The 11502-nt window shown below is 37.0% G+C and overlaps 1 protein-coding gene across 1 annotated transcript; it reads right to left on the bottom strand.

Annotated features, from left to right (window-relative positions):
- Window positions 1-4678: 4678 nt before the first annotated feature.
- fezf1 (FEZ family zinc finger 1) lies at window positions 4679-10623 on the bottom strand. The gene is made up of 4 exons (XM_026174890.2): window positions 9681-10623; window positions 8611-8745; window positions 7790-7922; window positions 4679-5440 (listed from the first exon to the last, which is right to left on the bottom strand). Exons 1-4 carry the CDS (start codon window positions 10488-10490, stop codon window positions 5205-5207), a joined length of 1314 nt encoding a protein of 437 aa, XP_026030675.1. The 5' UTR covers window positions 10491-10623; the 3' UTR covers window positions 4679-5204.
- Between the last annotated feature and the right edge of the window lie 879 nt (window positions 10624-11502).

Genomic DNA, 11502 nt, shown 5'->3' with positions numbered 1-11502 from the left:
TTGATCATATATAAAAGTGAAGCATTAATTATGGTAGGATTTCTTTGAGAAGTCTTGAGGTGGGGTGTAAAAGACACTTTGATGGTTTGGAGGAAGTAATTACTGAAATTAACTCAAAAAGATCAATGAGCACACACAGTTGATTTTCATTTATTATGCTTTTTCGTTTAGCAGCAGGACAAAAAATTACTTTGACAAGAAACCCTTCTTCATATAACGTAGTCTTCAGTTCAGCTATTCTCTTTAGAATATAACACACTTTAAAATAAATATCATAAAATACTATTTTATTATTATTATTTTTACAATTCTCCTGAGATTGAAATCAAGTTTAGAAACAAACTAAAGAAAGGAAGGTTTCAACTTGTTCTCAGGACTCAGGACCAGAGATGCAGAGGTAAATAAGAAATGTATTGTATTTACTTATTTATTTTTGTTGTGGGTGGTGGGGGTTCTTTCATAGGACGTTAGAGCTGTGTGTCCTAGCAGATTAGGTTTTGTACACACAAATATTTAAATGCAAATCTTTAAAAAAAATGTATGGAACCACTGAGAACCCAGATTTCGAAAGTTTTTGTGACTGACAGAGAAAAAAAATGCTGTAATAATGAAGTAAAATGCAACAAGGTACAATGGCTAAATTTAGTAAGTAAGGAAAAAATGAAAGCATCAGACATGATATAGAAACTGTACCCTTGCTTACATTAATTCATGAAACAGAAATTTCATATTTTAGCTACATTATATCCTTTTCTGTGGGTTTTCTTCAAGACATTATCTTGTTGCATTCTGTTTTTTCTTTTCTTTTTTTTTTCTGTTTTTTTTTTTACAAGGATCTCTTATTAGGAATAGGAAACACCAGCCATGCTATCACTCCACTTCATATAATCATATAAATGTTTTAGATATAAAAATCTGGGCTTTTCTGTAGAATATGTTGTTAAAATTGGGGAATAATTTTGATATAAACCAGGTTAGCTTTCAGTTTTCAGCTTTGATTCAGTGGGATCCACATTCAGCTGACATGAACAGCAACAGAATTACAGTCATTTTTAACTACATTTTTTCTTCATCCGTTTTATCAATATTAATAACACTGTAATCACCCATTTATTTGCTTAAATCTGTAGAGTTGGTTAAATAAAGTATTTTATTAATACGGAAAATGTCCGAAATACTTCCTTACTGCACAGGAAAACTGGGTGCACACATCTACAGATGGTATAGTAGGAAGTTATCTTAAAATAACAATTTCACGACAAAAACTCCCAAGAAACTTTTGAGAAGATTCTTTCATTTGTGTCTCTATCAGAGGAATCAGCTGCTCTCTAAGGGAAGGTAGCACTTTGTGAAAGTTTACATACCTTTAAGGGTAGAATTTACAGCTTTAAAGTTGGTTAATTGGTTGATTGCAATGCCCATTTTTAAAAGATGTTCGTTGGTCTGTTTTTTCATTGCAGAATTGGACCCCAGAATGCTCTTTGATAGACCCTCTGTTTTTAAGGCATGTTCAATTGAGGAAAAAATACCTCTAGGATAGGTATTTATGAGTGACCCTTATAAGTTGCTGTGGGTGGGTAAACTAAACTCTGGAAATAATTACAAACTATGTCCCTCTATTGTTCTTGCTGTTTTGGCCTCCTAGAGCCTTTCACAAAGAGTGTTCTTAATAATTTATATTGTTTTGGTGCACCTCATCTCACAATGAAAAGAACCTGCAAGTCGATCCTAGAAGTACGTTCCTGGAAACAGGCTGGTTGAAGCATGAATATCCAGCGTGAATTTGAAACAGCAGCTTTTTGGGAGGGCTAACTATCTTGCAAAATCAAACACGGCTTCAGCCAATATTAAATATGCAGAAAATCTTAAGGAAGATTTTGTTCCTTGGAACATTCCCAGAGTTCAGGTACTAAGGCTGTGAGCAAAACGATGTTATTACTGATATAAATACCCACCAAATCTATAAAAATGTAATTAAAGTCACAAATTTAAGCAACTACAAACTCTGAAACCTGCTGGAGTACAGAGAAGAACAGTTTTGGACAATCGCCTTTTGTCATGAAATCAGTGTCACATTTGGATCACATGATTATGAGCGAGAAAACAGCATTCATGGTGACAAATGTCTGATATGCTATGAATAAAGGGAGTGAAAAATAAGCTAATAAGTTAACCTTTACAGATTTGGACACTGAAATAGTCTCTAAATTCTTTCTTTCTTAAACTATGAATTTTGATTGTTACGTTTTATTTTTTGGTGGATGTGTTTTTAATGAAACACTAGTCAAATGTGTTTGGACGAACAATGTGAATTTATGGAAGAAACATGTTTAAATACGATGCCTTACTGTATTATTTTGTTTGCAATTGGTCTGCCCCCCCCCCCCCCCCCCCCAAAAAAAAAAACCCCCCAACAAAAACCAACAAAAACAAAAACAAAAGCTACTGGTTTCATCAAAAGCGGTGCCTGAAACAATTAGGCAACGCAATTTTTTTAGGCAATGCAGGAGTAAAAAGTGCACCTGTTTGAGACTATTTCCTGTGGTGGAAATACACCAAACACATACTTGGTTCCTTGGTATTTATACTTTGAGGGAATTAGCTGACATTAAGAAAAATATAGATGTAACTAGATTTACTTTTTACTATTAAATCTTATTGAACATGAGTCTGCACTGTTTCACTGCTGTCACTTGTCTAGTCTAGTAATCTCACATCCTGAGTTCTGGCTGAAAAATAATACTGATGACTAATGATGGAATAATTATCCATCATTATAACAAAACAAGTGACTAGTAATTCGAGGATATGAAAGTTAAGTTTCCCCTCAGAGTAACCTCAGACCAGCAAGCTAAGAGAGACATGGAGCATGTCAGGACCAGGTATCAAGGGGCCACTATGGGGCTTTAAAGGGGTTAGGAGTCCCCCACACACACTTTCTTTCTTTCTTCCTTGACGTTCAAGTTCATAGTCATGGTTTGTGTTGGAGTGTTCAAGGAGAGAGTTTTCCTTTTTTGTTTTTCCTGGATCACAAATGAAAACGCAAATAACATTTTTGTGACTGGATGTTTAAAAAATGACTCTGTCAGGTATGCTAAGTGTAAAAGGGGTATTTAGGGAAATTTAATCATGTGTGACAAAATCCTATTTAAATTCAAAGATTTTGTGCAAAAATGTACTTCCTGTCTGTTGTTGTGGTCGTAGACACAACAACAGGTCATAGAAGGGATTGTTTACTGATCAGTAGGTAAGTGGCTCAATCCTTGGCTCCTCCAGTAATTTAATCAAAGTATCCTTGACCAAGAAACTGAACTCCTCATGTTGCTCCTGATGCATCCATTGGAGTGTGACTGTGTGTAAATGTTAAACAAAGTGCTGCATGAATGTGTGTGTAATTTGGTGAATGAGACTTGTAGCAGAAAGCATTTTGAGTGCTCAACCAGCTCAGGCGCACTCTCACTACTGGTAATGCGCTATTTCCTTGAGTTAAGTGAGCAAGACAGAATAAACATTTTCCGCTCTTCCATCACACGGGCACAGATTTTGTACCAGGAAGCTGTCAGGTTAAAGACAATTTAAATAGATCTGCATACACAAATTCAGCTCTTTTACATTTTACACGTACTAACAACATGCATCAGTGTGTTGTTTCACCTGGCATTACTGCCTACTTCTCTTCAGTTAACCAAAGTTCAACCCAGCACATAAGTAAACAACATGATTGGCTATCATGTGTGCCAATCAAAAGAATTCTGTTGTTAAAGATTTAATGGGACACTAACAAATGTTATAATTAAAAGTTGTTGGGTTTTTTCCATGGCTATCCCTCCTCAGACTGCAAAAACAATTATAGATAATATTGATTATTTTGTGAATATGTCACAGTGATGCCATCAGAAGGATGGATAATCTCATTTTAGACTTTTGCCTTATTATTTATTTATTTAGTCATTGATTTATTTAGCCTCTTTGTTGGGATATTTAACGAAGAATTTGCGAGCAGAAGTGAGTCCAGATTCAGGAATAGTTGGAATGATTTTTGGATGGACAGCATTGTGCGTTGCAACATATCTTCACAAATACACATCAAATTGAAATAAGAAAAACTGAGAGAAATCATCTTGATGTAATCTAAAAATGATTAGAAACTTATGCAGATCCAGGAAATCCTCTGGATAACATAACTCAGTTTAGGCATGTTGTGGGTGGAGGTATGCAGACGCATTGATCTTTTAAGTCACTGGGTTTTGTGAAAAAGTTGTGCTATTTAGCAATTTTACGCAAAATGAAACTGCTCTTAATCACATGACACTAGGCCAACTGTTACAGGGGAATCTGTAGCCATTATATGCCAGGATATGATTGTAATAGAAAAATACTACATAAATTAAATTTGAATGTGATCCAGTTGTTGTTGTTTTTAGCCTTCAGTTAAAGATGGCAAAGTCTTCTTGTTAAATTTGTTAGAACACCTGTAACTTTGAATAAAATCATGTCTGAAATGCCTGGCTTTAGTTTTACAACTTTATCATCTGTTGTTATGATTTCTCTGGTGGGGGTGGGGGAGGGGGATTTTGGAAGACATCTATGATGATTTCTACAAATCATAAGTAACTCCTCCCCATATCACATCATTAAATCATGTAGAATTACAAGAAACAACACACAGGACATGATGTCAGTTAAAAACTTTGATCATAGTCAGAAACACATAAAGAACATAGTCATAGTCACAGTTTTAAGGATTCAGGGAGCTTCATTGCTGCTTGTGAGAGAAATCATATGATTGAGTTATATTTTTTTTTAAATAATAATTTAAGGTTACAAAAGAACCCTCAAATTATTTAACTTCTTCAGTAAATGAGCCAATTAGTTAATATTGGTAAGGAAATTATTTAAAGACATTTACTCTTAAGCATCTGTAATTTGAGAACAGAAGGAGCAAAAACCATGATAAAAATGTATTTTAGTTACTTTCCAGTCTCACTTACTGATAAACTGGTGCATTAATTTGGATGAAAAAAGTGCACAAATTCTAAACACATGCATATGGCTGATTTATGAAAAACCTTCCCCTTACCACCTACAGGGCTTCTTAAGTCTAAGGACCAAAGTGTAGCTTATTTTACATGTAGCTTGGCTGAAATGTAATTGTTGACTATGCATTTTGGTGTGCTGGGGCTTCAGAGTCAGTGTTCAGGTTTTTACATCTGTGGGGGAGACTGTGCGCCGGCTGGGTCATGTAGCTTTCTGACGTGTTTCTTCAGGTCAAAGTTCCTGCAGAAGCCCTTGCCACAGGTTGGGCAGGTGAAGGGTTTCTTATCGTTGTGGGTGTGCATGTGGAAGGTGAGGTTGTACACCTGATGAAATGCCTTGCTGCAGATGGAGCACTTGAACTGCTTCTCGCCACTGTGTGTCAGCTTGTGGTTTTTGTAGTTTCCTGTGTTGAGGCAAAAGGGTGAAACTTAACAAGACATCAAGACATGGAATCTCCTTACAATTCCAAAGAATTTCCAAGAGTATATTTGCTCAGTGGTATCAGCATCACATAATCTGACTGTGAGGAAGTGAAATGGGACCAAAACAAAAAAAAACAAAACACAAAAAACAAGCAATTATACTTTACAGTACAAAAGTTATTAAATTGGTAATTGATGGTTAAAATGGTTTTACTTTTTAAACTAATTAACATTACATTTAGGTTAAAATGAAATAATAATTAATAATGTTCATATATTGATTCATAATTTGTTTTTAATGATCCTCTACAGAAATTGGATCAATGGTTATGGTAAAAATTGCAACTTATTACATAAACTAATTGCATAAGTAAAAATAAATTATAACATACTGATGTAAATCAGTCACTCGTACACATATTTTAAGAATTTGTGCACTTTGTTCAATTATTAGTAAATATTATTATTGATGTTATTATTAGTATTTCAATTTTTATCACCGGCAGAAGGGAATAACTACTAACATTTTATCAATTATCAGGATACCTTTTATCAGTGATGAATACATTACTGTATGAGTCCATAGCATGTGGGAAAAAAGCCCAGCAAATATTTTTCCTTATAATATTTATTTTTAATTTATTTATTTATGTTGCTTATTTTGTTTTGTTTTGTTGTTCTGAGAATTAGAAATCATGCCACATATATGTGTTTTTCGTTTGTGAAAAATACAGTTTTACTCACATTAACAACTAAAATAAGGATCACATGTTCACATTTGAGAAGCAAAATCCATCCAGTATTTGGCATTATTGCTGAAACCCTACTGAATTCTGTGATATTTAAAATAACCAAAAAAGAAACATATGTTTTCCTCCTGTTAATATGAACCAGAGGAGTGTTTTCAGAGCAATTCATCACCACAATCACCGGCATTACCTTAATATTAAATAAAACCTGAAATAAAATACAAGTATTACCGCATTTCTAACAACATAAAAAAAGGAAAATGTACACTTAAAAAATGACTTTTTGCTCTCAGTGAACACAAAACAACACTGAAAATAATAAAATACTGAACTGTAAAAAAAAATCAAAGGTTTCTTTATTTAAAGAATTAATCACTGGCTGGTATAAACTAAATGTATACAAATTAAGTAAATTTTATTTGACCATATTCCATTTAACATTTTACACAGTACCTATGTAACAACATTTTATTTAAATGAAAATCTAATTTACATGTACTCAAATTACTTAAAGCATTTAGTCGTAAAAGTTTTCTGTGTGTTTCATGAGGCGATGTATTGGATGTATTAGAGCTGATGTATTAGTAGATGTAAAGCAGTAGCAATACAGCAGTTTGAAGGGAATACATCAGTACAGCACAGTAAAACTGTAAGCATGTAGACAAATATAATGTCACAACTAAGAATGTGCGTTTCTATAGAAGATTTTTCACCACTTCATAACAGCTCAGGATGAATCCAGGGAGCGATTCCTCTTCAGATTTAACTGTTTGTTTTAGCCGTCATAGCAGACTAACCTTTTCTAAAATTACAAGTCCGGCTAATTTCAAGAAAGTAAACTTTGGTAATTGTTATGAATACATAAATACAACACAATCATCAACTACCACTCTAATGGGCTTTGGGCGACTGCTATGTGTCTGGCAGAGATGCCCCACATGGTTTGAAGGTTTGAAATAGCACCAAATATTTGGCCTTACAACATGTAACAGCTCTGCTACAGGCAGTTACAATGAAACATTTATGTTTCCATAACATATTTTAACAAAACAAACAAACAAAAAAGAAGAAAACAAAATAGTGCTGCTGGACAAGCATCTGTATTATTTTTGTGTCTGTTAAACTCGCATGTCTTGAATATGCTGAATTATGTTCGATTTACATTAATATATAATAATTATATATAATAAACAGTGTGGAGTCTGTAGCGAACTGTCTTCACGGGAACTTTAAACGGATTTAGCCTCAGACCCGCTGTATTTGTCCATCGCACCCACTTCTGTTACATATCATCACCTTTTGTTTTTGTTGTTTTTTCCCTCTTTATGCCAATGAATTTATCGTGTTTTCGCTCTGTGTTGTTTGACCTGTAAGTTCAGTCCAGCTGTATAGTGAGGATGTGGCTCTTCTCTCGGGATCTTTTGCTTTTTAGGATTTAACACCGCTCTAAAATGTAACGGATTCTTGGAATAAAATTTCTAATCAAGATGTTTTGGTTGATATATTAAATCTAATCCTTGAAAAAGGAGAAAAAACAAATAAGAAAATACTGATCCATTTTCTTTTTTTTTACCGTCTCACCTTTTTGGTGAAATCCCTTCCCACAGAACTCGCACACGAATGGTTTGTATCCTGCATGGATGCGTGTGTGCGTGTTGAGGGTTGAACTCCTGTTAAAGGCTTTTCCGCACTGGTTACACTTGTGAGGCTTTTCCTGTAAAAAAAATTACAGGGGGGAAATAAGTAACTCAGTGGAAAATGTGCCATAAATAAAAAATAGCACCAAAAAATACAAAATAATCTTGCAGAGATGCACAAGGACCTTATACTTTCACAGATAATGTATATAATGTGTAGAATCAAATTCATTAATATAACAGCGCATAAAGATGAATACTTTTTATGCTTAATTTATATTTTAAGCGAAACAAACATAATTAGCGCGTAATTAATTTCCTCTGTGAAAGTGACACCTCACAGGGGTAAATAAAACAGAAATCGATTTTTGAGTCTAAACCTGCAATCCGAACGCCACGCTGAAGCCACGCCCACCAAACGCATATTAAATCATATCAATCATCATGACTGAAAACAATCGAACTGGTAGTTACTTAAATAAATTAATGATCGTACTTCAGTGTGATTAAATGTCTGCGTACGATTCAGAGGTGAAACATATTAAAGAAAAATAAATCAATAAACAGAATAATAAAGAGTGACCGACTTTATCGCGACCTTTGGTTGACATTTAAACGGTAAATAAAACAGAGAATATAACATTTTAAAACTTACAGAGATCAGCGAAATGATAATCAAACATAACATTTAAAACCATCATTAAAAAACAAAACAAAAAACGTTAAAAAAAAAAACCCCGAGATGAATGACTGAACTCATCCTACCTGAGTGTGGATGATTTTGTGCCGGCACAGCGTGCTGGCCTGTCGGAATCCCTTCCCGCAAACTTTGCACACGAATGGTCGAGCGCCTGTGTGTACGGGCATGTGGCGGGTCAGGTTGTAGTGCGCGTTAAAGACCTGAACAGGAGGGGGGGGAAACCCGAGACAAAACAAATAAATAAACAAAAAGCAACACCTTGTCAACAAGAAAAATATAATCATTATTATTTTAATAATAATAATAAAATAATAAAATGTCAGCCGACTACATTGCTCAGTTAAAGGTTAATTATGTGGAAAAGAAGAAGAAGAATGGGTGCCTGTAATTATTAGATTAAGTCTAATTATGTGTAATCTGTTGGGGGGTAATTTATTGGACTTGGAATACACGGAATGGGTTCATTGTAACACAATAACAAATCTCTAAAGATGCGCAGCATGAGCCAAAATTTAAATTCCTAAACAACCCACCAAGTAGGCATTACGGTAATTTGGTCCTTTTAAAATGAGTTTTAGAGAAATTATAAATGTTAAATTCGATAAATTCCATCTGTTATTTCAAATAACCACAGCAAACCTCCGTTTTTTCCTTTATTTATGTACTCTGCGCTTCCATTCCGGGACTCCGTTTATTAATTTTGCGAACTAAATGCCGGGTCTGCACACTCTAAAAATTCTATTCGACATATGTATGCATTTTTATTTTAATGCATACATATGTCGAATACTTTTTTAGTCAGAGTTATTTTTTTTAAGGTTGTTTAGATCGTATAGAGTGACCGAGTGTATCGGACACTATATTATTTATCTAACCCTAAACACATCCATTAAACAAAACTTAACCTTATGTAAAAGGATCGAGTATTTGTAAGTTAAACACTAATAACTAATCAAATCCAACATTTAACTTACACTAGATTACTTGTTTAAAATATCTTCAAAACCTCCGAATTTTTTCATAAAAAAAAAAGAGGCTGAGAGATAACTAACATCAATTCTGAAAATAAATCCATTTTCAGTTTCCTTCTGTGGATAAAGAGTAAATAAATTCAATAATCCGCGCTGACGCTCACCTTACCGCAGACCTCACAGGTAAAAACTTTGGGCTTGCTACCGGGACAGGAGCCGCTGAGCCTGGCGCTTGCCGCTGCAGCTGTCGCGGAGCCCTTGAAAATCTTGTCACTCAGGATCTGGTCCCTCTGCTTTATGTAGTGAATCTGGTTCGGAGATAGATCCTTGAAGGCCTGCACGCCGGAACCCGCGTACCGCTCCGCGGCCTGTTGCATGCCGGTCTTGCTCTTCTCTGCCATGAAGGCTTTATGTCGGGCAGTGAACAGGTACGAGGCCATAGGGTGCAGGTTCACCAGGCCAGCCGGCGGTGGACACGCTCCGGAATCCCCGCTGCAATTCAGGTAGCAAACAGTGCCCATCGTGGGAAAAGAGGACTGGTTTACCACCCTGGGTCTGAAGAGTTTGTACTGCCCGGTGGTTTGGCTGACAGCAGTGTCTTCTTGTTGATTTTTATAGTTTAGCCCAAACCCCAAAAATTCTGCGGGAGCCGGGAGAGAAGACGCGTCTAAGTGGCCCGGATCCAGCCCTGTGATACTGAGCCGGTGTCCCGGCTCATAGCCGAGCGGTACCAGCGGGATCATGCAATGCAGCGAGGACGGATATGCTTCGGGTTTCCCCACTGGAGCGGACTGAAACCAGTTGGGGAGCGGTATTGACTTGGGCTCGGGTGTCCTGGCCATAATCCGGTCGATGGAGAAAGCGAGAGGCTTGCTGCTGCCGCCGGAGGTGAGCATTTCTGAGCCCGCAGGTTGGCTCCCTGAAGCCGTGGGGGAGCCAAGGATCCCTGCTGGGCGGCGGAGAGGACCGTCCATCACCTCCGCATCAACCGGGTTGCGACAACAACAACTAAAGCTGCTGGAAAGAAGATGAGATCGGCGCTGCTCCTCACCGGCACGCAGAAAAGGACATCATCCGCCAGGGATCCCCCAACCCCACCCCCACCAAAACACAGGCCCTGCTTTCCTGGTTGTTGACAACAATCAGGGCGCCCGAGGCTCGTTCGATATCGATGGGGCAAGAGCCGAGACCTTGCCGATCGTTACCGTCCAAGAAGGAGAGTGGAAAAGTAGATAATTTGCTCAATTCTCCTCTGTCGATTCTCTGCGTTTGTCGCCGCTGGAAGAGGAGGAGGAAAGTGTTCTTTACTTGGCAGGACTCCTGCTCAACTGAAAGGTACTTGGTGAATCCTAGGTCCCCTTGTGGTTTTACGTGACATCTTTTTTTTTAAATCGTGATGAGCCAGACGCGCAGCGGCTGCAGGGTCAGGAACTGTCAGTGTTTTAGATCAGATTTGGACACGTCTTTGGCTCTCAAAACCCAGCCCTTTTACGCACGGTTCAAAGAAGACAGGGACATGTCATATAGTTGAATTCAAAACAGAAAACAGATCGAGATATTGAGCAGAAAATGGATTTGATGTCATTGATGTCAGTCTGGATGGGTTTAGAAATCAACAACTTTAACTCAAAGCGCCCTTTTTTTTCTTTTACGCACCAGATTTTTAAATCTTAAAAAGCGGTTTGGAAAAAAGCGACTACTCGAGACAAAGAGATGGACAGAAATCTGCAGTGAAAATGCTCACTCTCCCCTATCGAGTCTTATCCTTTTTTCCAGTCACACGAATACAAGCAACTCTTTTATCCACAAAGCACAGAGCCGGTGGGCTGAAGCGCAAATTCCACAAGATGAATGAATGAAACCAATGGCGCACGAACCCACAACAATAGCTCCATCCTGTCAGTGATGGAGGCAGAGAGTGAATGGGCAGGTTCGGAGTGGACTGAGCTGAATTTGTCCTTCAAGGGTTTGAACAAAAGATGAAGA

This window comes from Astatotilapia calliptera, chromosome 7 (genome assembly GCF_964374335.1).
Source record: "Astatotilapia calliptera chromosome 7, fAstCal68.1, whole genome shotgun sequence".
NCBI lineage: Eukaryota > Metazoa > Chordata > Actinopteri > Cichliformes > Cichlidae > Astatotilapia > Astatotilapia calliptera.
Note: the sequence above shows the minus strand (reverse complement) of the source record. Positions and strands in the feature narration are given on the sequence as shown.